The 26,848-nt window shown below is 45.1% G+C and overlaps 1 protein-coding gene across 3 annotated transcripts in view; it reads left to right on the forward strand.

Annotated features, from left to right (window-relative positions):
- The window catches only part of NSF (N-ethylmaleimide sensitive factor, vesicle fusing ATPase), a 162,543-nt gene that overhangs the window by 84,184 nt on the left and 51,511 nt on the right, over positions 1–26,848 (forward strand). For all 3 annotated transcript variants that reach the window (XM_075911369.2, XM_075911370.2, XM_025181455.3), the window contains exons 9-12: positions 2,768–2,967; positions 9,971–10,136; positions 11,716–11,790; positions 12,667–12,854. In XM_075911369.2, coding sequence (XP_075767484.1) covers positions 2,768–2,967; positions 9,971–10,136; positions 11,716–11,790; positions 12,667–12,854 — 629 coding nt within the window. The remainder of the gene's footprint in view (positions 1–2,767; positions 2,968–9,970; positions 10,137–11,715; positions 11,791–12,666; positions 12,855–26,848) is intronic.

The raw sequence follows: 26,848 nt of genomic DNA on the forward strand, positions 1-26,848 counted from the left end.
CTGCCTGAGCCCCAAAATCTTCCTTCTGCGTTGGAGTGCTGGGTTATGGTTACTGTGCGGAGCCCAGGAACTTGCTTGTGAATGCAGAATCTCACCCATAAATGTTACATTAAAATATGTTCACTAAATAGCATTTCCTACATTATGCTTATATTGGGGATTGGTTAATTTTTCCATTGATCCTGAACTAGTTTAGCTTTCTTGGTTGACAAAAAGACACTAAGTTATATTACTTGGGTTAAAATTCCTCACTTGGAAATATCTCTTTTGGTCTTAAACAAATAACTTCCTTGCTGTATAAGCTACATTGGTTTATTTCTTGCCTGTCTGGTTTCAATTTTATTCGGCTATATCTGTGCTGCTATATCATGTTTTCATAAGCTGCAGCCGTGCTACATCTAAGGATTTCACTTCTTCCTTTAGGGCCTTTTTGAGAAGCCACCTAATTTAATGAAATCTCCTTTTAATGTTTAGGGTTGATCAGTTTATGGTACATCACATCTCCCTAGGCAGGGCCATCTTAATGACTTTGGAGTCCCCTTGATGCAGTGTAAATTTGGGGTGCCTATCCTATTACAGTAGGAAATAAATAGTAACTATTGTCTTAAAATTGTATTGTGAACCAAAACACAACATAGTGGTAATAGGAAAAAATGTATCTATTTTGTTGGTTCAAAAGCATCACTTTCTGTACCTGCGAGTAGCAGTCACAAATGACATCTGCAAATTCAATTTCCAAAAGCACTTTGGACTCAGTATTCATCAGAGCATGTGTCAAATGGTTTTTTTTACGTATCACTGCTAAGACAGGTCCCTTTCTGCAGAGGGCCCTGGGCATGTGGCCATTTTGCCCCTGTCTTAAGACATCCCCGCATATGCTGAACCTGATTATATTGTGGTTGCTATTACTTAGGCCAGGTCTATATTAAAGGGGAAGGTCAATTCGAGATACGCAACTCCAGATACATTACGTAGCTAGAGTCAACATACCTTGATCTGAGTTTCCCCACTGCCCCCATAGCTGGAGACTAATGAGAGCAAACACTCCCATCGGCTTCTCTTACTCCTTGCAGGAGCAGGAGTACCACCTGCTGATGGGGGCACCTCTGAGTTTGATTTACTGAGCCTTAACTTGACCCACTAACTCAGGGGTGGGCAAAAGGGCCTGGGGGCAGGGGAACACAAGAAGCTTCCTCCTGCCCTGTCAGGAGCATGTGGCACTTTGAAGCGCCACGTGCTGCTTGCGGGATGGGAGGAGACGTCCCGTGCTCTCCTGCCCCCAAGCGCTGATTGGCCTGAGGCACGGGAGCTGCGCGAAGTTTCCTCCCCCCTCCCCCCACCCTGCGAGGAGCACGTGGCACTTCAAAATGCCATACGCTTGTGCAGGGCAGAAGCAAGGCGAAGGATCCCCATCATTGTCTGGGGATGAGGAAGCCCAGAAGCAGCCTGGCCCCACCCCTTCTGGTTTAGACACGCCCCATTTTTGAAGTGGCCCCAGCCAAAAATTATTGCCCACCGCTGCGCTAACTCAGACTCTGGAAGATTGCTCATAGCAGCTACTTTTACTGCTTGAATTAACTTCTGTGGTGTTTGATCTTCTTCCCTCGTGTGCTCTAGAATTAGGTGTTCTAAGTATTCATTGGAAGTTTCACACTCTTGCTTCTTTCAGCTTTGTTCCATTGTACCATTTGACCAGTTTATCTGGGAGGAGTTGAACTCCCCCATTATCATCATTTTCTTAGACTTGTGCTGCCAATTTGCTGTGTCTATATTTCCAACTCAATTTCCTTGTCTTTGGTTGGAGACTGGTATGTATCACCCTAGGAGTATTTTTATAACTTGGTATTTGTTTCTGTCCTTATTTACCTGAGTGGGTCTCACCACTCAGAATCTTAACCTTACTGCTCTGTAGAATCTTCTCCAACTCAATATTACTTCCCCACATCTTCATCCTAGTTTATAGCCAGGTGTTAGAATCCCCTAGGTTTTCTTAATTCTGCCATCTTTCTATAATGGATATGATATCTTGCTCTTCCATGGCAAGACATTCTAGTTCATGTATTTTCACTTTTAAGCTTTCCATATTTGTACATAGAAGTGCATAGTTTTATTTTGACCGGGTGTCTATTTTTTTCTAAAGATTTATGCTGCTTCCGATCATCATGGTATCTTACTGCATACATAATTTTCTCTCATATGGGTCATCAGCTAGGTTTGAACCAACTGCTTTCAGGTGTGTAGCACAGAGTGATAGACTTGCTGTCGCTTAAAAAATTTAAATCAAGATTGTATGGCTTTCTAAACAGTGTTCTCAGGGTTCACCAGAAGTTCTGAGCTTGATGTAGGAATCACTGATTGGAGTTCTGTAGCCTGTGCTCCATAGGCAGCCTACTGGAGTCCTGAATGGAAGTGCTCTTTGCCCAATGCTATTCAGTAGCTTTATCAGTGAAGTGAAGGAACATAGGAATGGTCTGACTGGATCAGCTCATGGACCATCTAGTCTAGTACCTTGATTCAGGATGTGACCTGCACCAGATGTGTCAGAGGAAAGTGCAAGGAATCTTGGAGTATATAAATGTAGGAAATCTACCTAACGCCAGGCAGAGGCCTGGAGCTCTATAGCAGTAGTTTGTATTCCTTCCAGAAATACCTATGGTAATTATAATACTGGATAGTGTTTGGTCCCACCCTGAGTGTGAAGCTTGCCAAATTCTTGGCCTGAATGAGATCTTGTGGCACTGCTGCTCATATTTCCTTTTTTTTCTAGGCTGCAAGCATGTGAAGGGCATCCTGTTGTATGGACCACCAGGCTGTGGTAAAACACTGATGGCTAGACAGATTGGCAAGATGCTGAATGCCAGAGAACCAAAGGTGGTCAACGGTCCAGAAATACTCAACAAATATGTAGGAGAGTCTGAGGCGAACATCCGCAAGCTCTTTGCTGATGCAGAAGAGGAGCAAAGGAGGGTAATGCAAAAATAAACAAGTAGCAAAGTCAATATGGATATGTATGAAACACCAGGGAAGTTCTAGAAGAATGGAAGAAAGCTTATGTGCCAATATTTAGAAAGGGTAAACCGGAAAGATAATGGAATGGTTGACAACGGACTTGATTAATAGAGAACTAAAGGAAGATACAGGCAGTCCCCGAGTTACGCGGATCCGACTTATGTCGGATCCGTAGTTACGAACGGGGATTTCTCGCCCCGGAGAACTAGAGCAGCGGGACGCCTGGTCCCGCCGCCCGCCTTCTCCGGGGCGAGAAAAGCTGCTCCCCGTCTCCCTGGTCTGCTGGCGGAGCCAGCAGACCAGGGAGACGGGAGCAAAGTGGCGGAGCACCGGGGGCCGGACCCGCGGCCGCTTCCAGATCAGCTGGAAGCGGCGCGGGTCCGGCCCCGGGTGCTCCGCCGCTCTGTTCAGCGTCTCCCTGGTCTGCAGACCAGGGAGACGCTGAGCAAAGCCGCCGAGGACCCGGGCCAGACCGCGGCGCTGATCTGGAAGCGCCACGGTTCGGCCCGGGTCCTCCGCAGCTTTGCTCCACGTCTCCCTGGTCTGCTGGGGGGGGACACAGCAAGTGCCCCTCCCCCCAGCAGACCAGGGAGACGTGGAGCAAAGCCGGGGGCCTGTGGTAGAGTAGGTGGGGCACTGCCGGTTGGTCCCGCAGCACCGCTTCTTGGTGCTACTGGACCAACCCGGCAGCACCCCAGCTGCTCTGCCCCAGGCGTCCCAAAGTCAGCTGCTGCTGAAACTGACCAGCGGCTGACTACAGGAAGCCCGAGGCAGAGTTGCTCTGCCCTGGGCTTCCTGGAATCAGCTGCTGATCAGTTTCAGCAGCAGCTGACTTGGGGACGCCTGGTGTTCTTATCTTGAATCTGTATGTAAGTGGAACTGGTGTCCAGATTCAGCGGCTGTTGAAACTGATCAGTTTCAGCAGCGGCTGATGCCAGTTCCGACTTACATACAGATTCAACTTAAGAACAAACCTACAGTCCCTATCTTGTACGTAACCCGGGGACTGCCTGTAATATAATTAATTCCTGTCAACATGGATATATGAAAAATAAACCCTGTTAAACTAACTTGATTTATTTTTTAATGAGATTACAAGTTAGGTTGATCAAATTAACAGTGTTAATGTAATATTCTTGAACTTCTTTAAGGCATCTGACTTGGTACTCTGTGACATTCTGATTAAAATATTTTAAAGATCTAGAATTAACTTGGCACACGTTAAATGGATTAAAACTTGGCTGACTAATAGGTCTCAGAATGTAGTTGTAAACAGAGAATGATCGTCCAATAGGATAGAGTCTAGTGGGAATTGGTTCTTGATGCTACGCTATTTAGCATTTTTATTACTAACATGGCAGAAAACAAAATAATCACAGATCAAGATTTTGGGCAAACCCGGCAGGGAGGGAAGATGCCCAGGGCTGTGCAATTCAGAGAGGTGCCAGGCTCCCTGCTGCCACCGCAGCCCTAGGCCCGTTCAGTCACTGCTAGAGCACTGCTCCGCATGGCTTTGGGGAGGGAGGGGGTCAGCACTGCTGCCTGGGTGGCATTGCTTCCAGCCACAAGCTTTTGCTTTTGGCCCCTCTGTTTTCAGGTGACACACAAATTGGGGGAGTGATTTGTAATTGATTGTCAGGCCACTGATTTAGAGCAGTCTCGATTACTTGGTGAGCTTGTGGAAGTTCACAACGTGTTTTAATATAAGTGTAAATGTCTGCAGTTGGAATGAGGAACGTAGGCTTTATTTCCAGGATAGGGGGCTCTATCCTGGGAAGGAGTAACTCTGGAAAAGATTTGGGAGTCATGAGATCCCAGTGTGAAGCTGTGGCCAAAAGGGACGATGTGATCTTTGGCTTCATACAGTGGAATCTCAAGTAGAAGCTGAAATGTTATTTTACTTTTGTATGTGGCAGTGGTGTGAACACTGTTGGAATCCTGTGTCTGGTACTGAGGTCCATAATTCAGAAGAACGTTGGCAAATTGGAGATACAGTCAGAATAGAGTCATGAGAATGACTAAAGAGTTAGAAAACCTGCCTTAAATTGATACTCAAGGAGCTCAGTCCAGTTACCAAGAGATGGTTACAGGCTGATTTGATCACATTCTATAAGTACCTACATGGCAATGGTTCTTCAGTCTAGCAGAGAAAGGTCTAGCATGATCCCATGGCTGGAAGTTGAAGCGAGGCAACTTCAGAGTCAAAATAAGGCGTAATTTTGTTGAGCGAGTGTGGTCAGTCATTGGCATGATGGATTCTCTATCACTTACTGTTCTGAAATCAAGATGAGATGTTTGTCTACAAGATCTGTTTTAGAGATTATTTTGTGGATTTCCTGTGGTTTGGGCTATGCAGGAGGCTGGGCTGGATGATCACAATGGTCCCTTCTGGCCTTGGACTCAGCACTGATTGGAAAATTGTCGTCTCATGCATTGAGGGACTGACTCACTGAGATCAGCATATGGCATTCTTACTCCTGGGATTCGCTTTGTGAATTTTGAATGGAAAGAATTTCTCTTCCTGGCTACCCTAAATGCACTGCAGTTCCACTCATCTGCTGAGTCATGAGTTGGTCTGTGAGAGCTGGCAAAACTTTGATCCCATGGTGAGAAGAGATGCTGGAGAACCCTTATCTAGGAGCATCACTCAAACTGTAGCGGTGGCAGCCATCTTTTTGGATAAATAAAGGAAGTTTTTCTGTCCCATGTTTGTGGTAAGGCTCACTTAGGATGTTGTTAGCAGCTTCCTGGCGAATGTGGGAGCATTTGGAACTATTATCATGAAGATTTTTTTGTTCAGGTTTTGCATCATATTTCCCACAACTGTTTTGCATCCTGCAGTCTGACATCTGTTTCTTTTCCAAAGTGGTAGGATGCTGTCACTAATTGTTCCTATCAAAAATCCTGGGTAGCAAGCAGGACAAGAATGCACGACTAGTGTTGGTAAATGAAATTGCCCTATTAGGATGGGAGGTGGATTTAGGGGACAAGGGGATGAGTTAACTTTTATATATATGTTAACTTTTGAGTACAGCCAGCACTAAAGACAGTTAATAGCCAGCCATAGCTTAAAAGCCTAAATTACCCTGACATGCGACGCAGCAGAAAATAGAATGTTGGAGGCTCCTCTTGGTAGTTTGAGCCTGCTACAGGAAAAGCGTAATCTCTGATTTTTGACAAGATCCTTTGCTGGAGGAGAGGCAGACTTTGCAGCTCATAAGGATTTATACTTTCCTCTAAAAATGTACAGATAAGTTACAGCTGTAGGGGTCTCTGAAGAGTGGTAGATGGAGCCCTGGCAAATTCCCTTCCTCTCTAGTTGGCTGCTCTAAAACTAGCATCTGTGGCTATTTCTCCTTTGAGGTACGCACCTGTTAAAACAGACCTTCAGCTGGCTAGAGGGGGTGGCACTGATGACAAGTTGCAAGATTAGAAGTGCCTCATAAAGGTCAGAATTGTAATGACTTGTGTGGGGGGCAGATTGCCAAGGTGACAGTGTGTTCACACACACTGTTCACATTGTCTCCCACTTCTTGCTAGCCACAAAAGATGATCTTTTTGAAGCAGAATTTTGGAGGGGAGAAAATGGCTTGACAATGTAAATATGGGCAGAAAAAAGACCCTGCTTTATTCTCTTCCTGTGGCATCTGGTGGATATTTGAATCTCTCTACAAATGAGCAATTCTTCTCTTCGTGGCTCGATTGAGGTATTTATCATGTACTTAGAGTTTGGCCAAGTTGGATTAAATTAATATTCTCCTTTAAAAATATGCTTGGGAAGAGGTAATTGGGCATAGTGTCATGTGAACAAAACAATGTCTAGGCCTCATCTAGCTCAGGGTGTTGCAGACTTTAGCTTCCGTAGGTCGAGTGCATTGCAAACTGCCAGGGTTCCTTTCTCCCTTCTGTGGCCCTCCAACCTCCTTGCGTGCCACCCTCTGACTCCACCCAACCCCATGCCTGGGCTCTATGTCCAAATTCCCCCCCACACACACACACAAGTCTTTGTGTGGCCCCCTTCCCAAACTCTCCCGCCCCATCCCACAGCACTCCGTCTCTTATCGCCACTCAAGGACAGTGTTTCTTAAACTGTGTTCCACAGCACACTGGTGTGCCGCGGAGAACAGAGTTCAAAATGGCTGCCCTCAAAGGGGCAGGCAAGTTTTTTCTCCTCTCAACTTCCCCCGGGCTTTTTTTTTTATTTTTATTTTTTTGCTCAACAAAAAAAAAATCCTCGGTGTTCCCCATTAAAAAAAAATTGTTTGGTGTTCCTTGGTCTTAAAAAGTTTAAGGAACACTGCTCTAGGAACTTAACAGAATGGGAGCTGCTAGCCTAGGAGTCAGATCTTTGGGGGTCCTGGTGGATAATTCATAGATTCCAAGCCTAGAAGGGAACATTGTGATCATCTAGACGAGGGGCAAGCAAAATACAGCCCATGGGCTGGATCTAGCCTCTCAGACTGCTGGATTCAGCCTGCCATTGTACCATGACTCAGTGGGAGCCTGTCCTGAACCCATATAGCCTCCAAAACCTTGCACCCCAATCTCCTGTCCCAGGTCACAACCCCTTCCTGCCCTAGGTCACAATCCAAACCCCTGCATGGCCACCTGCACCCCAATCCTCTCCTCCAGGTCAACCTGGTGCACCCCAAAACTCCATCCCAGAATCCACACCCCCTCCTACAGCCTGCACACCTTCCTGCAGCTACCCTCCATTCTAGAGCCCTCATCCTCTCCATTAATATCCTGGAAGAGTGCAGCCTTTGACCACTCACTAAATTCTTAGCGTGCCCTCCCAAATAAGAAATTATTGTCAACCCTTGATCCAGACAGTCTCCTGAATAACATAGGTCATTGAATTTTCCAAAATAGCCACCTGCACATGAGTTCCCAGAGCCCAAAAAGGTGGATGGGATGCATTAATGGAAATGTCGAGGGACGCTCTCTTCCCTCTGTTTGCTGCTTGACTCCTGTGTCCAGTTTTGGTGTCTACAGTTCAAGAAAGATATTGATACGTTGGAGGGGGTTAGGGTTAGAAGCTTGTAAAAGATGAAAGAATTGGAAAACCTCCCTTAAAGGGATAGTCTTAAGGGGCCTGATACAGTTAGCTTAACAAAGAGAAGGTTCAGGAATTGATGTGATCACTCTATAAATACGTACTGTAAGGAATAGACATTTTTCTGCTAGCCTTGTCCTTTCACACCTGGTCCCCTCTCCCTGTGAAAGTGCTTCCACATGTAATCAAATCACCTTGAGACCGGCCTATGGTGCAACAAAGTCCAAGGGCTCTGAGTTGAAGTGAGAGAACTTCAGAATAGAAATAAGGTTCAGATTTTTATCAGGGCAGGGTCATAGTGTCGCTTGACTGCTGGTAATTTTTAAATCAAGAATTCACTCTTGCTGCTCAATAATCCCATCTTTCCCTGATGATCCCATGGTGTATTCCAGTGTACCAGCACAAGCACTGTATGCCACTGAGATGGGAATATTCTTGCTAGCAGGTGCAACTAATGGTCTCCAATAGCAAGAATGTTCTGGTCTCAGGTACACAGAGTGCAGGCACACTTATAATGAAGTGCAGATTGGAAACACGCATCTAAACCTTCACTTATTGTAAGGTAGACCGTGAGATGTGACCATCTGTCTCATTCTTTTACCATCTTTGCTCCTGCTCCTCCCCTTCTGTGCTCTCCCTCCGAGTCCTTTCTGGGCATCCACTGCTGCTGCTTCCCCCTTTATAAGCACTCTCATTTCTGGCTTGCTGACAAGCTCCCCAGCAGCAAGTTAAGGTGTTGCCTCTGAACAGAGGGCAAGAGAGTGTCTTCTGCCCACAGTACCAGATTTTCTTCTGAATTGGACTTTTCCACTGTTCCTATTTGTAGCAGAATTGCTAGGGCTGTGCCTAGAATTTTCTGAGACATTTTGGAATTGATTGGATATGGTGTTCTGGTTATCACATGAAACAGATAATGTTGAGAGTAGAGCTTTGCTTCACTCAGCCCTGTGGCTTATAACCATGTCTGAAATGCTCTTCTAACATTTTACATGATCAGTCACGGTTTGCATGCAGTCATGAATTGATTTTGAGCTGTTTTAGTATTGTCTACTAAAGCTGTACTAGACTGCAGCTTGTGAATGTAGTTTTTGCTTTATGATACAAGCTGTAATGTGTGCAAGATCTCAAGGTGATGGTGTTAAGTCAACACTCTTTCTTAATTATCTAGCTCATGATCCTGGAGAGCAGAACTGACATGTGCCTATGTATTGCTTGTGTCAAATATATAGTCAGAATCAGCCCTTGTCTGCTTTGAATATTTTCCTGCTCCAGACTTTGTAGAAGCATCTGCACATAGGTAAGCCCAGGGAGTGCCATCAACACAGAAGAAATGGGATGTCTGCAAAGCAACTGAAATCTCAAGAGTGTAAATACATTGTGCTTTTGTAATGCCGTCAGCCCATGCCTATTTTTGGAGAATTTCAAATATGGAGGAAAATAAGAAAAAAAAAAACCTAAGTGACAAAAATGTTGATTGCTCTTAAAGGCCTCTTAGTCTGAACAGGACCCTGTGTACTATGTCATAAAGGACTTTTAAAACCTGTTAGCACATGTTAATGTAAGTCCAGTTTGGATGAGGCATGTGCTACATTTAGTCAAGCTAAAGCCAAGGAGAAGTCTTACATTTTACTCAGCCAGTTTAACAAGCCCTCAAATAGATCTAAAATGAGGTAGCACATGTTAGCTAACACATTATCATGCCTTGAAATCCTAGTGCAGACCAGGCACTGGAATGTTAAGAACTAGACCTACAGGTGTCTCCCACACAGCATTTTGTAGGGATCATGGACAGAAACACACTACTGTCTCTGTTCTCTTCCCAACAGGAGCCAAGAAAGAGTAGAATATTAGCATTTTGTATGGCCAGTTTCATGGGGGCATTTTTATATCATTTCTTTCCAATAGCTTGGTGCAAACAGTGGTCTCCACATCATAATCTTTGATGAAATTGATGCCATCTGCAAGCAGAGAGGGAGCATGGCGGGCAGCACGGGAGTCCATGATACTGTCGTTAACCAGCTGCTGTCTAAAATCGACGGAGTGGAGCAGCTAAATAACATCTTGGTCATTGGTATGAAAGCCTCCTGCGTGATGCCGCGGTTTCTAAAAATGTAGGTCAGGCAGGGTACCTTGGTTTGGAAGTGTGTGTTGTCTGCTTCCCCTTGCACAGTGCTAACGCTAATGGGAGCGACACACACTCTCACGAGGAATGTGATGACAAAAAATTCCAGCTGGGCTGAGGCAAGGCATTCTGGAAACAAAAATTGGGCTAATTCTGAGCTATGCCCAGAATTGCGGCTTTTGGCCAAAGGAATTTAGTGCAAAGCCTGAGCCTCCAGTTGCTGCTCTTCATTACAAAGGGGAGAAAATGTTGTTCTCTGTGTGAAGATAAAATGCACAAGAACCACTCGTATTGACAAGTGTCACAGTATGAAGAGCGGTGAAGTGATGATTGGCTTGAGGAGCCAGTGCTTACAAAGGGATACTGAATGAACAAGTGGGAGGAGGCTATCTTGGCAGAGAAATGCTTGGCTTCAGCACTTGAACAATGAGGATTGCAGCAGCATTGGTGTGAATTTAGCCCTCTCAAAGCTCTCTGTGCACAGGACAAGTGAAGATCAAACAGGCACACTGTAAGCTTGCTTGCTTTTCTCCACCAGTGTGCCTGGCTCCTCCTGAGCCTGGAGGGACCATGTAGATTGACAGGAGCATTAAGTCTCTAGTGCCTGTTCATACCATAGTGCAGGGGTGAGGACCCTCAGGCCTGGGGGTCAGGTGAGGCCCTCGGCTTCCCTAGATCCAGCTCCCGAGGCTCAGGGTCTCCCCCCATCATTGCAGAGGCAGCAGTAGTGCTCCAGTTCCCCTGCTGTCTCCCTGTGGGACTGGAACACACAAAATCTATTAGGCTGGGGCCCTCTAGACTCTGGTGTGAGGAGTGTCTTTCTCCTCATTTGCGGAGCACAGTGAGGGGTTTCCCCCACCGGTTCTCACTGGTGCGTGGCCCCCAGCTGATTTATCTGTGTGTCAGCAGCCCCCGACTCTCAAAAGGTTTCCCACCCCTGCCTTAGAGCCTTTGCCCGTGTAACCAGCAGCTCTAGGGCTTGTGTTAATTTGGAATATCCCTCTAATTGGTTCTCTTGTGATTCATAGAATCATAGAAGATTAGGGTTGGAAGAGACCTCAGGAGGTCACCTAGTGCAACTCTCCACTCTGTAGTTATGTTGCTTTAATTTTCCTTCCACTTAAAGACTGTCATTTGGGCTGATCCAAACCACCAGAGAACCGTGCAGGTGCCTGTGTTCAGTCTGGTGGGGGAACAGAGGCAACCCAGTGGGGTGTTCAGTCCCCTTCCACTGATACCTGGGAGACAGTCTGCTACGGCCTTGGCTAACTGAGCTGGCTCTTGTGATTCAGGAATTGGAACTCTTGTGTTTGGATCTAGAGGTGCTAGGTTCAATCTAGAGGTGCAAGGTTCAATCCTGGAAGCTGACAACCCATATGACATTACATAGACCTCCAAAAGGGCTGAGATATTTTAAATAGTCTCTTAAAATCTTCTCCTTGAGTTTACAAGGCTGTATTTAACTCTCAGGTGCTAGTTAGAAACAGTCTCAACTAATGCTTCTTTTTGGCTTCACCTTCGTTCTTAGGAATGACCAATCGACCAGACCTGATTGATGACGCCTTGTTGCGACCTGGGAGATTGGAGGTGAAAATGGAGATTGGTAAGAGACCTTACGGCTGCTCGGTAGGAAATTTCAAACTGACTAACTGCACCAAAGCAGAGTTGGTGTCTTCTAGCATGAGCCCTTGGCAGCAGAGCATAATTGCCAAGTTTTGTGCAGCTCCTTGTGTGGCACTTCATGTAAACTTTGTAACTAACTCGCATATTTACATATTGCATTTTAGAGATGCAGTGAAAGGTCTTGGATTGACAACTGCTTCCCTTGATCAAGGGGAGCAAGTGTGGGCAGGCAGGAGCTTATTCCTTGGAGCTCCTAACAGATGTCTGGACTGTAGGCCAGCCTGCCTGCATGTGGCATCGGGATTTAGGAGTTCCTTCTCTGCCAGTGACTTGCTGCCTCACCCTGTACCAAGTCACTTAACTTTGTCTTTCTCCATCTATAAATGGGGGTTAATTCTAACCAAAGGCTTATTAGACATAGTTTGCAACAAGCTTGGTGTGACTTGACCCTGCACTAGCTTACTGCAAACTGTCGGTGTGAACCCTGCTAGTGCACAAGAAAAATTCTGTAATGCACTTTGAACCACCACACTTGGAAGTGGCAGTAGATTGAAGTGCACTGGGGAGCTTTTGGCACACAGCTGCAGAAGGTGCACATGGGCATCTGGTATGAGGTACATTCACACTGACTTGCAGGGAACTAAGTGTTCATGTCAACAAGCCCTAGTCATGGGGGGCTGAGGGGTCATGAATGTTTTTTGTGGGTCTCTTCTCCCTACATGAGTGGAAGCTGCTAATGATGATAGGCAGCCCTCTGCATGCTGGGGCTGTCAGGAGAGGCTTGCCAATGATACTGTTCTTGCCACTTTGAGACAGTGGAGGAAAAGAACTGAAAGTTTCTGTTTACAACTCTCAGGGTTGCCAGATGAGAAGGGCCGAATTCAGATTCTTCATATCCACACCTCAAAGATGCGGGACCACCAGCTGCTGTCTGCAGATGTTGATATTAAAGAACTTGCTGTGGAGACCAAAAACTTCAGTGGTGCTGAGTTAGAGGGTTTGGTGCGAGCAGCACAGTCCACAGCTATGAACAGACACATAAAGGTCAGTCCTGATTGACCCAGGAAATAGTCAAAAGGAAGGGTTGTGAAACTGCTTCACTTGTATCACATCTTTTATTCTGGGTGTATAATGAAGCCTCTGCATACTGCAGGAGTTAGAATCTCGCATCAATTTCCCGCTGTGAACATATAATTGCTTTTCACATGGACAAAATATGCCCATTTTGCCATCTCTTGCATGTCTCTCAAATGTCTACTGGGCGGCCTTGAATGAACATAGTGATGCATCAGGGGCATCAACAGATTCAAAGAGAGGAAAGGAAAACACTTAACCAGTTGCAGAGGTTTGGAGGCAGGGTGCTTTGTGTTTGAGTAATCCTGGAAACTAATGGAAGGGGTGTGTGTGGGTGTGGGTGTGTGTTAGGGTATATCCCCATCTCTGTGTTCATGTGTGCCTCACAGGCATAAGACCAGCCTTTCACATCCATACACATGGCTAGTATCTTTTTGTGCCCCATTGTGAAGGCATGAGGGGTACTGGGGTAGTGATCCCCTATTGGTTCTGTCTTACCCTTCCATCAGCAAGGTGAACCATGTCTGGTCTTGTACACTCGTCAGAGCTTTAAAAAATGTGTTTTCCACAATTTTGGTGAAAAACTTAATCTTTTCCACTGGTTTAAATTGGATGTTATGAACACCCCCTCTCCCAAAACCTGTCTTGACAATCCCCTTCCCCCACACCAGTGCACACATGATGAGATGCTGTTTGCCCATTTCCACACCTTAGGGCAGACTCAGAGCCACGAGGGATCAAACTTTGACTCCTCTGACTGCCTGATACCCCATAAAGACAAAGGTTTGATGCCTGCTCTGCTTAGGATAGAGCCATATCCTGGACATATGCTGTGCATGCGGCTCTTTTTTTCTGGGGACTTCTTCTGAGGACCCTCCAAAGGGTTTAACACTTTTTATACACACCCGAATCTAGGATACCTATAAAGAAAAGGACTCTATCAAACCTGTACCTTCAGGTGCAAGACATTTTTCTGTATTGCAGATAATCAGATGGTGTTTGTGGACTATTATGTTCTACCTTCCCGTCCAAAAAGCACAAGCGAATAGGGAGGAGCTGAAAGAAATTGTAACACGGGGCCAAATAGTGGCTAGAAGTGCATTGCAGGCAGCCATGGATATCTCCTAGAGTATTGGTGGTGCATACTGGAGCAACCAAGATGGTTATGAGATCAGTGTCTCTGTCAGCACCAGAAAGAGGTCCTCATGGCTGCCAGCATTGGGCATCTCAAAGGAGGTGCAAACTGGCCAAGAGGAACACCCCTTTGAAGGGTGGATCTCTTCAGCAGCAGAGAGAGAATCACAGAACACTAGGACTGAAAAGGACCTCGAGAGTCATCGAGTCCAGTCCCCTGCCCTCATGGCAGGACCCAGGACTGTCTAGACCATCCCTGATAGACATTTATCTAACCTACTCTTAAATATCTGCAGAGATGGAGATTCCACAACCACCCAAGCAATTTATTCCAGTGTTTAACCACGCTGACAGCTAGGAACTTTGTCCTAATATCCAACCTAAACCTCCCTTGCTGCAGTTTAAGCCCATTGCTTCTTGCTCTATCTTCAGAGGCCAGGAAGAACAAGTTTTCTCCCTCCTCCTTGTGACACCCTTTTAAATACCTGAAAACCGCTATCATGTCCCCTCTCAATCTTCTCTTTTCCAAACTAAACAAGCCCAATTCTTTCAGTCTTCCTTCATAGGTCATGTTCTCTAGACCTTTAATCATTCTTGTTGCTCTTCTCTGGACCTTCTCCAGTTTCTCCACATGTTTCTTGAAATGTGGCGCCCAGAACTGGACACAATACTCCAACTGTGACAAGGAGTCCTGTGGCACCTTATAGACTAACAGATGTATTGGAGCATAAGCATAAGCTTTCGTGGGCAAAGACCCACTTTGTCACAATTATCTGACGAAGTGGGTCTTTGCTCATGAAAGCATATGCTTATGCTCCAATATATGTTAGTCTACAAGGTGCCACAGGACTCCTTGTCGCTTTTGCAGATTCAAACTAACACGGCTACCCCTCTGATACAGTACTCCAACTGAGGCCTAACCAGCACAGAGTAGAGTGGAAGAATGACTTCTCGTGTCTTGCTCACAACACACTTGTTAATGCATCCCAGAATCATGTTTGCTTTTTTTGCAACAGTGTCACACTGTTGATTCATATTTAGCTTGTGGTCCACTATAACCCCTAGATCCCTTTCTGCCGTGCTCCTTCCTAGACAGTCGCTTCCCATTCTGTATGTGTGAAACTAATTGTTCCTTCCTAAGTGGAGCACTTTGCATTTGTCTTTATTAAGCTTCATCCTGTTTACCTCAGACCTTTTCTCCAATTTGTCCAGATCATTTTGAATTATGATCCTATCTTCCAAAGCATTTGCAACCCCTCCAAGCTTGGGATCATCTGCAAACTTAATAAATGTCCTCTCTATGCCAATATCCAGGGCTCGCATGCTCAGATCACCCAAACCTGGCTCTTCCGGGATGTAATCTACTCACCACGGGCGAGTAGATTACATAGATTGTCGAGCCCTGCCGATATCTAAATTGCTGATGAAGATATTGAACAGAACCAGTCCCAAAACCAGACCCCTGTGGAACACCACTTGTTACTCCTTTCCAGAAGGATTGTGAACCATTAATAACTACTCTCTGGGAATGGTTATCCAGCCAGTTACGCACCCACCTTATAGTAGCCCCATCTAAGTTGTATTTCCCTAATTTATTGATAAGAATATCATGCGATACCATATCAAATGCCTTACTAAAGTCTAGGTATACCACATCCACCACTTCTCCCTTATCCACAAGACTCGTTATCTTATCAAAGAAAGCTATCAGATTGGTTTGACATGATTTGTTCTTTACACATCCATGCTGGCTGTTCCCTATCACCTTATTATTTTCCGAGTGTTTGCAGATGATTTCCTTAATTACTTGCTCCATTTATTTTTCCTGGCACAGAAGTTAAACTGACTGGTCTGTAGTTTCCTGGGTTGTTTTTATTTCCCTTTTTATAGATGGGCATTAGATTTCCCCTTTTCCAATCTTCTGGAATCTCTCCTGTCTTCCATGATTTTCCAAAGATGATAGCTAAAGGCTCAGATACCTCCTCTGTCAGCTCCTTAAGATGATATGCTCCCTGTGTTGGAAGAGTGATGGGGGCTACATTATAATCTGTTTAGGGAGCGCATGCACTCAGGCAAACACCACAGCCAAGAGCACACCAAGTGTCAGAACTTTTGTTCCTGATGGGGCCATAAACCTTGGACACTTGGAAGCTTCATGGGGAGCCGAGTTAGTCTGTACAGCATGAACTCAAACAACAACAAATGGTCTGGTAGCACTTTATAAACTAAAAAAACATGAGCTTTCGTGGGCATGGCGAGTGGGCTGCGGGCTGTGCTCACGAAAGCTCATGATCTCATCTACATGTTTTGTCAGTCTCTAAAGTGCTACCAGACCATTTGTTAAGTTTATCTTGGACACTTGGACTGCCAGAGTGTAATAACACAGAGCCAGTATCATGCTCATGTATCCCATCTGGCCAAGGCTGTTGTGGCTGAAACACCTGCCTTGCCCATTCAGTTGCTGAGCCAGCTCCCAGACTACCCAGACCTGGTCTCACAACACTGTGGCCAAATACTCTGTCCAAACCTGAAGCCCCTGTCCCTGACAGTCTGGTTGTTGGCAGTTTTAGTACCATGGACAGTGACTTCTCTGGACAAGTCATGAGGTCCTGAACAAATGTAGGAAGACATCCACCAGAAGGACTTGTTCACAATGGAAGACGTTCTCAATATCGGGCCCAATATAGCCTAGACCTTGTGAAGGCTATGGTACTGAAGATCCTTGACTACTTGCTGCATTTAAAACACTCCGGCTTCCATTCAGCTCCATTAGGCTTCACCTCCCAACTTGCCATCCACCTAGACACTTCTGCTCAGTCTTGTGTTCAGTTTTCTCTCTCTTGATGGTATTGTTTCTTTCTTGACAGTATTGTTGTTCCTGAAGGGCCTGCTTCATACTTATCCACTAGTCAGAGAACCTGCTTCTGTTTGGGACCGCAGTATTGCATTCTTGATAATTATGGGACCCTGTTTGAACGTATTTAGAATGCTTCCTCTGGACAGTTTCCCTAGCTGCTAATGCATCACCTAGGAGAGCAAGTGAATTTCAAATTCTCATGACTTGCCCTCCCTACACAGTAGGTGGCAGAGACAAGATTATGTTGAAACTTCACCGTAAGTTTTTTCCTGAGGTGGTCTCAGAATTCCACCTGAAACAATCAGTTAACTCATCTGGGTTGCACTACTTCTACTGCATTTACAGAACCAAACCTTTCCAGCTGCCTCCCCATTTATTTCCTCCTGTAGCCAGCCATTCCAAAGGCCAGGCTGTTTCATTACAGATAAAATCTGTTAAGTGGGTAACACATTATATCTGACTGCATTACCAATTGGCTGATGTGCTTCTCCTGCGGAACATTGATATTCCATTAGAATTTAAGCAGCATCCTCCATTAGAGCTTGAGAAATGTCAGTTTCTGAATGCTGCATTGTAGAATTAGCCCCCTAAGCTTTGTAGACATTGTGTTGGACTTAGCTATAGGGACCAGATGCTGAGTTCAGGGGAACAGTATAAAATTGTTTGACTGATGCTTCTCATCTCACTATCTATAGAATAAGCTTCAGGGGGTAGCCGTGTTAGTCTGTAGAGGATAAACTTAAAACATAACAAATGGAAAGCTCATGATCCCATCTACATGTTTTGTTAGTCTCTAAAGTGCTACCAGACCATTTGTTGTTTTTTAAGTTCATCTATAGAAGGTGCGTCTTGGCAAGTTGCTTGCAGTATGATCCATTGTGACATGTTCTTGAAGAGAGATTGGTTGCTTATCCTACATAACTGTCCTTCTCCGAGGAGTTGTAGTCAGTATGCATCCTACAGCCTTCCCCCTGCTTTTGGTGTCCTGGAGGGCTTCAGATTGCTCACATGGAATGTAACCTATGCCCTGTATGGAGGCTCCATACTGGGGAGAGAGGGGGATGCAGTTGCTCCATCCTTCATAATCTCACACGGCTGTGCAGCCCTTATGCACATGCAATTCAAAACTCCAATTTCATGTACATAAGGGGCATGCTAACAACGTCTAGAAGAATGACAGTTACTGGAGGGTAAAGAAGCATGAATTGATTGAGTTTGGATGGCTGCAAACAGAGTGCCCCCTGCTTCTTATGGAGCAGCCTAGGTGACAATTGCTTAGGTGCTTACCCACTTACCCCACCTTCGTTTCTGGAGGAGGCAGAGGCACACTGATGGCAGTGTGGAGTCTCCAGACAGGGCATATGTTACATTCCATGTGAGCAGCAGCTCGTAGGCAATAGAGGAAGGGTATTAAGGACACAGTTGTTTGGCATATAGGGTCATAATTCAAAATGACCTGGAAAAACTTGAGAAATGGTCTGAGGTTAATAGGATGAAGTTCAGTATGGACAAATGCAAAGTACTCCACTTAGGGAGGAACAGTTTCACACGTACAGAATGGGACGTTACTATCTAGGAAGGAGTACTGCAGAAAGGGATCTAAAGGTCATAGTGGACCACAAGCTAAATATGATTCAGCATTGTGACACAGTTGCCCAAAAAAAAAAAAGGCAGCAAACATGTTTCTGGGCTGCATTAACAGGAGTGTTGTGAGCAAGACATGAGAAATCATTCTTCTGCTCTACTGTGCACTGGTTAGGCCTCAGTTGGAGCATTGTGTCCAGTTCTGGGCACATTTCAGGAAAGATGTGGAGAAATTGGAGAAGGTCCAGAGAAGAGCAACTAAAAGCATTAAAGGTCTAGAAAATATGACCGATGAGGGAAGGCTGAAAGAATTGGGTTTCTTTCGTTTAGAAAGGAGAAGACTGAGAGAGGATATGATATCAGCTTTCGAGTACTTAAAAAGGTGTTACAAGGAGGAGGGAGAAAATTATTCTCCTTGACCTCTAATGATAGAACAAGAAGCAATGTGCTTAAATTGCAGCAAGGGAAATTTAGGTTGAACATTAGGAAAAACTTAACTGTCAGGGTGGTTAAACACTGGAATAAATTGCCGAAGGAACTTCAAGATTTTGATAAGTGTTCAAGGGCCACACTTTTCTATGGAGGGGTTGTGGGGTCTTAGATGGAGACTGAGTACAGAATGGCGCACAGAGTACAGGACTGGGGTGCAGGAGATTGTGTGGGTATCTGGGTAAAGGAGGGGGTTGTGAGCTGTGGCAAGGGAATAGGGGGTAGGTTCTGGGAGGGTGCTTGGGTACAGGAGAGGACTCTGGCCTGGGGGAGGTGTAGAAGGTAGGGATGTAATAGTGTAGTCAATTAACTGATTATCCAATAAGCAAAAGCTTATAGGTTAATGCTGTAGACTACACGCTTTTCTCCCTGCCCCCACCCCAGACAGGGACTGCTGCCACCCTGCTCTGCTGCAGCTGTATCAGAGGCAGCAGCATAGGATGACAGGCAGCTGGTCTGTGAGGGGAGCTGGTTTTGAACTGGCTCTCCTTGCAGACCAGCTCCCATCTGGCACCCTGTGCGGAGTGGCAGGAGACTTCTCGGGCGTGGGCCCAGAGTGTACTGGCTGCCAACCCTGTCCCTTGGGACTACAGAATCGTTGACTAACAGATAAGAATTCATGAGGTTACTCGACTTGTCAGTTAACCAATATTTATCATCCCTAGCTGGAGGCAGTCAGGGTCTGGGAGGGAGTTATGACCAGGGGCAGGAGGGGTGCAGAGGGTTTGAATGGTGTCCTGCGGGAGGGAGTTGGGGTGAAAGAGGGGTATGGGTGCCAGAGGCAGGCTCTGGATGGGAGGTGCTTACCTAAGCCAGAAACCCTATAGCACCCTCAAACCAGGCTGGGTTCCCTGCCCAGTGCAGCCCCAGACTGCTTGAATATACAGGCTGTTCCCTCCACGTGGCTCTCAGTTTTTATTGGCCGGTTGTTTTAGGCCAATGGGGCTGAGGATTGAGCTTGGGGCAGGGAGATCACATGAAGCTTCCTCCCTCCCTGCAGAACACACACACAAAGGTACAGCACTTTAAACGGTGACAGCTGCTTGAAGGCCGGATCCGGATCCGGTGGCTTGAAGGCCGGATCCGGCACCCTGGCCATATTTTGCCCAGCCCTAATCTAGATGGTGCTTGATCCTGTCATGAAGTTTAATAAAGACAAATGCAAAGTGCTCCACTTAGGAAGGAACAATCAGTTTCACACACACAGAATGAGAAGCGACTGTCTAGGAAGGAGTACTGCAGAAAGGGATCAAGGGATCATAGTGGACCACAAGCTGAATATGAGACAGCAGTGTGACGCTGCTGCAAAAAAAGCAAACATGATTCTGAGATGCATTAACAGGTGTGTTGTGAGCAAGACACGAGAAGTCATTCTTCTGCTTTACTCTGCACTAGTTAGGCCTCAGTTGGAGTATTGTGTCCAGTTCTGGGCATCGCATTTCAAGAAAGATGTGGAGAAATTGGAGAGGGTCCAGAAAAGAGCAACAAGAATGATTAAAGGTCTAGAGAACATGACCTAGGAGGGAAGGCTGAAAGAACTGGGTTTGTTTAGTTTAGAAAAGAGAAGACTGAGGGGGGACATGATAGCAGTTTTCAGGTATCTAAAAGGATGTCTTGAGGAGGAGGGAGAAAACTTGTTCATCTTGGCCTCAGAGGATAGCACAAGAAGCAATGGCCTTAAACTGCAGCAAGGGAGGTTTAGGTTGGACATTGGGAAAAAGTTCCTAACTGTCAGGGTGGTCAAACACTGGAATAAATTGCCCAAGGAGGTTGTGGAATCTCCATCTCTGGAGATATTTAAGAGTAAGTTAGATAAATGTCTATCAGGGATGGTCTAGACCAGTGGTCCCCAACCTTTCGGGGCTGCCGGGCGTCTAGGGGCGGGGCTGCTCATGTGCCAAGCGCCTGGGGCTGGCACCGTACATGCGCCGCGCACCCGGGGGCGGGGCTGGCCCAGATCATTTGGCGGGCACAAATAAAAGCCCTGGTGGGCGCCATGGCCCCCATGGGCACCACGTTGGGGACCACTGGTCTAGACAGTATTTGATCCTGCCACGAGGGCAGGGGACTGAACTCGATGACCTCTCAAGGTCCCTTCCAGTCCTAGTATTCTGTGATTCTAAAATCACAGAAATGTAGGGCCGGAAGGAACGTTGAGAAGTTATCTTGTCCAGCATCCTATATTGTGACAGGACCAAATAAATCTAGATAATCCCTGAGAGAAGTTTGTCTAACCTGTTCTTCAAACCTCCTACTTTAACCTAATCTAGAGCTTAATTACCCTTAGGCTGCATCTAGACTGGCATGATTTTGCGGAAATACTTTAAAGTGCTTTTGCGCAAAAGCATCAGTGCCCAATCTAGACGCGCTTTTGCGCAAGAAAGCTCCGATGGCCATTTTAGCCATCGGGCTTTCTTGCGCAAAAAATTAAGGTGCCTGTCTACACTGGCCCTCTTGCGCAAGTATTCTTGCGCAAGAGGGCTTATCCCTGAGCGGGAGCGTCAAAGTATTTGCGCAAGAAGCACTGAATTCTTACATTAGAACATCAGTGCTCTTGAGCAAATTCAAGCGGCCAGTGTAGACAGCTGGCAAGTTTTTGCGCAAAAGCGGCCGTTTTTGTGCAAAATCTTGCCAGTCTAGACGCACCCTTATAGTTATAAAGTTTTTCCTAATACGAAAGGTAAACTTCCCTTGCTGCAGCTTAACCCCATTGCTTTCTGTCCTACCTTCAGCTGATCCCCATTCTTGTTGTAACATCCCTTGACAAATGCCCTCTGACTGCTTTTCTCAAGACTAAACATGCCCAGTTTTTAAACTTTTTTTTTTTGTGTAGCTCAGGTTTTCTGAAACTTGTATAATTTTTGTGGACTCCTTTCGTAATGTCCACATCTGTAGTGCAGTATAGCACCCAGAACTGGACACAGTACTGTAGCAGAGGCCTCCCCAGTAATAGTGCAGGACAAAAAACTTCTGTGTTTTACTATGACACTCCTGTTAATATGCTCCAGAATGATATTAGACTTTTTTGCAAGTGCATGACATTGTTGACTCATTCAGTTTGGGATCCACTATAATCCCTAGTCTTTTTTAGCTATACTACTCCCTAGGCAGCTATTTACCATTCTGTAGTAGGGTATTTGATTTTTCCTTCCTAAGTCAAGTACTGTGCACTTAATCTTTATTACATTTCACTCTCTCTTCCATTATCCAATTACAGCCTCTTCCCGACTTAACCGGTTACAGGCCAAGCAATTGGTCATAACTCGGTTCGTTCGTAAGTCGGACCCCACAGAGTTACACGCGACCGCGCTGTTCGTAAGCGCAGATCGTATTCGTAGCTCGGGGTCCACCATTTACGGCAGCTTCGGTCGTAATTGTGAATGGTCGTAAGTTGACCGTTTGCATTTCGGGGACCGTCTGTAGTTAATTTAAATATTGAATGTATCGGAATCAAGATTGGCTCATTTGGGAACCTACTAGCTAGGTCCTTCTAGTTTGGAAGCAAACCATCGATAACTACATTTTGAGTATGGACTTTCAACCAGTTGTGCACCCACCTCATAGTAATTTTATTTTGACCACATTTGCTTTTATAGGGTTCCATGTTATTTGTGTGTCACTGATTCAGCAGTCAAAAGCTCAGTTGATAAGAAAGTTGTCCCCTCACCATCCCCAACAGATGTGAGATCTTCAGACTCCAGTGGGATCTAAGATGCAAACTGGCTTCTGGGTTCCTTGTGCATGTCAGCCGACGGTCAGGGCAGTGTGTGTGTGTATGTTTCCGAGAAAAGGTTTAACGTCCGTGTCTTTATTGCTAGGACCGGGGTCCCGTCGCAGAGGGTGGCCAGCAGGCCTACAGACGCCCCTTTATAGGAAGAGCTTATTACACCTTAGATTTTAGCTGCTAGAACACAAAGTTCCTTCGCAGCGGGCAGCCTAGGAAAGGCTGAAAAGGTGCCCCAACGGATCTTGTCACCTGGGAGTGACACAGATCCAAACGCCCAAGCTCTCCCTATGTCTGTCCCTTTATGACCGGCTGAAGTTTTTAAATTGTGCTTGGTTCTATTACAGCAACTGAAGGAGTCAGGTTAAAGCTTAAACAGTTACAGGTTTATTAAAAGACTTATAAAAGCATATGGTTACAATGGCTATTGCTCTCTTTCTTAACTGTTAACAAATACAGATTTTAAAAATGGTTACAAAGAAAATATAGAAAATAGAAATAATAGTACCAAGTGACAGCTTAATCTTTAAAGAGCTCTAACACTATGTATATATATACTTAAACAAAGGACCACATCCAGGTACAATTTTTACCCCTTTCTGTGCCTCTCGACTCCAGCGTGTCAGGCCAGGGCCGGTCTCTCAATTCCTAGGAAAGACGAATACGAGGTGAGCGTCCCCTCTGGAACCTCGGGAGATCAAACACCAAACCCGACCAGCAGATAGATGGTAGATTGACACTCAGAGAAAATGTGCTGCTGGACCCATCTATATACCCCTGGGGGTCCGTATCCTCTTTCTTATCTAAGATGCCAAATTGTACTGGTCCGTTTTGTGGCGCCAGTTCTTACAAGCAAGTTTCAAGTTAATTTACACTTGCAAGAGAGATAACTAAATTGTGAGTACTAGACATTTTTTTTACTGGGCGAGAGATTCCTCCCCCCGCGGACGGATGTGTGTTCGTATCAATATGGGTTTGAGTCAAGGACACTCCTTGGCAGCCTCTTGGTCAGCAATTGGCGTATCTCTGTTTACAGCCATTCATGGTCACACAGCCTGGGCCTTCTGCTCTGTGTGCCCTGTATGCTCCAGGCAAGCAAAAATGGATGTTACAAGGGGGGTTCCTGTCTGGCTACAGTGCACCATCAGTATTAAAGGTTCCAGAGGCCAGACTAGGCCCTCAGAGACATTTGTGCAGTCCTGTTGACGGTGGACCTACACAAGTATAACTGTGATAGAAAATTAATAAACAATTCTGATGATGCATGAGGAGTGTAATCCAGCCCACTTCTCCACAAATTGTACTGCTCTTACGAGTATAAACAGTGGTAAAAGCTTACTGTAGTCATTAAAATCAGCAGATTCCTTTTTCATACGGTGTTCCATTTCAGAATAGGACCACAATGAATTTTGCTCTGCAGTATCCATAATGGGTTTACAAATGGTCTCCTCATATAGGGTTTCAGAATGAAAGGAAGAAGCTCTGTCCTCGCAGTGTTTGTCATTTATGAAGGTCATTATGCATTTAACTAGAGAGATTATAAGGATCCTGAAATGTCAGCTTAAGAAGGTAAGGAGATTAACCAGAATGTAAAAAGCACCATTTGATATTTGATAGTGTTGAAATACAGATTTATTAGCTCATACAGATGTAGTTGAAAGACACAGCCTCTTTGCTAGAGTGACCAGGAGATGGTGTGAATATAATGCAAAAGGGAGAGCCTTTTGCATTAGTGCATACTGTGCTGAGTTTTAGAAGGAAACTAAAGTGTTTAAAAGCCCATTTATCTTTAAATAGAAATGAAAAAAAGATGTAATTCTTAGAAACCATCTTACATGTAAGCTAAACAAATCCTTTGGTTATTAGTCAGGGAAGGGATCTGGGTTGTGTTAGTCATGCACCTCTATTGGAATTGCTCTGTTGAATGGAAAAAAGAGGCGCCCTCTATTAATCCAGTCAGAACAAGCTAAAATCTCAGAACCCATTGAGGAGTTTCCTTAAATTTCAGAGTTATAAAAAGCATTAGCAGTCCATTATTTTTAGTGTGAGTGCGTGGGAAGAGAGGGAATTTCAGTGGGTTTCTTCATATTTGGTGTTCAATTGAAGTGGAATTGAGGTTGAATTAGTGGAATAAATTGAGACTTTATTGGGTCAAACTGTTTGGGGGTTACACTATGGGTTTAGAACAGCATCAACTAGCTTGTAATTGGTAACAACAGAGAGTGTATTAGAAAGTGTATGGTGAGGGGTGGGGAACCTCAGGCCTGGGGGGCTGGATGCGGCCACCGGCTTGCCTGGATCTGGCCCCTGAAGCTCATTCTGCCCTCCACCCCCACCCTAGCACTCGAGCCCCCCACTCCCACTGTTGCCCCATCATGGGGCTGGAGCACACGAAATCTACTAATCTGGGGCCCCCAGGATCTGGAATCCGAGGAGCACGTGGGGAGTGTCTTTCTCCTTCTCGGTCAGCGTACACATCACTGAGAATAGGTTGGTTGGTTGATCGTTTATTTGTTTTGCTTTTCACGTCTGTGTGGCCCCCAGCTGTTTTTTATGGGTCAGTGGCCCCCAATCCAAAAATGTTTCCACACCTCTAGTGTATTAGAACCTGCAATTAGCTTTATGACTACAGAGCATAAAGAGAATAAAATAAAGGACTCATTAGATCATTTTTAATTCATTTCCCTCATCAATACAGCTCTAACCCCTGAGACTGGATATCTCCATGCTAAAGCAAGGGTGTTGACAGGTTTTCCTTTTTTGAATAAAAAAAAATATATCAGCATGAAATGTAAGTTGTATTTTTAGACAGGTTATGTTTACGTTTAGTTGTTCTTTATCACTCAAATATAGCTGATCTATGTAGTCATCCTTAGTTTAGGGCTGAATTATTTAAGTTATTGGTAAGTTATTCTGCACAAGTCCAAGTAGTTCTCATGAAGGTTGCAAATTGTGTCTTCAGAGAGAACTTTCTAAAGTTATCTGTGACACAAGGGTGTGTCTAGACTAATGGATTTTGTCAACAAAAGTGGACTTTTGTTGACAAAACTATACCTGCGCTGAGTCCTGTCGACAGAAGTCAGCAGTTTTGTCGACGGCTGTAAACCTCATTCTACGAGGAATAACGCCTTTTGTTGACAGAGTTCTGTTGACAGAAGGCATTACTGTCCTTTGTGTCTACACTGTCATGTTGACAAAGTGGCTTGCTTTGTCGACAGAACTGGATGTAGTCTAGACACTTTGTCGACAGAAGCTTTGTTGACAGTATCTGTCAACAAAACTTCTGTCGACAAAAGCCTGTAGTCTAGATGTACCCCATGTAGTCTGTTTCAGTCTGGCACATATGTATGTTCTTTGTCAAAGGATTCTCAAGCTGTGAATTAGTAGGCAGAAAGGGAATATAAATGGCCATTCAAGCAGTGAGAGACAAGGTGGGTGAGGTAATATCTTTTGTTGGATCAATGTCTATTGGTGAGAGACTCAAATGGACAGCTCTTCTTCAGGTCTTGAAAAGCAGTTGGTATTTTTAGAAGGCCTGATCTTCCAGTATAGTTTTCTCAGATTCATCTCCCAGAGATGTTTTTCTTGAACTATTGTCAGGTCACTTTGACACATTAATCTATTGTTTAGAGACACCTAAAGCTTGCAGAAGTGAGATGCAAAAGCACTTCAGTAAGAGGCATTTGAAGGGTCTGATTTCTTTTTGGAACTATAACCTTGCAGCTGAGTACCAGCAATTCTGCTATGATCTCTGCAGATGCACCGGCATTTTTACCTGCTCTAATAATTTTCTCATCCTGCTCGGCAGTTGTCTTGAGCCTGAGAGTAGCTGGTGTGATGTTCATAGAATTGTTTCAGAGGTGGAGGTCATTGTTAGTATTTTTGATGGCTGTATTTGCAAGAGTTGCTCCCTGATCACATCAGCAATGCTGTGTATTTTCAGAAAGTGACATAAATGCACAAATATTTTACAAAATTCCATGTATGGTGAAATCTACCCTAAGGGTCCAGTTCAAACACATTACATATTACTACAAATACTTTTAGTCCATTGATCTCTTGCATTAATTCTTACATTCTGCTGCACCTTTCTGACTTATCAGCCTTGCTTACATTTTTTATCCAAAGAAAGCCTTGTAATACTGTAAAATGAGATGGCAGCGCAACAGAACTGCA

The sequence above is a fragment of the Pelodiscus sinensis genome, chromosome 29 (genome assembly GCF_052426305.1).
Source record: "Pelodiscus sinensis isolate ZL-2025 chromosome 29, ASM5242630v1, whole genome shotgun sequence".
Classification (NCBI taxonomy): domain Eukaryota; kingdom Metazoa; phylum Chordata; order Testudines; family Trionychidae; genus Pelodiscus; species Pelodiscus sinensis.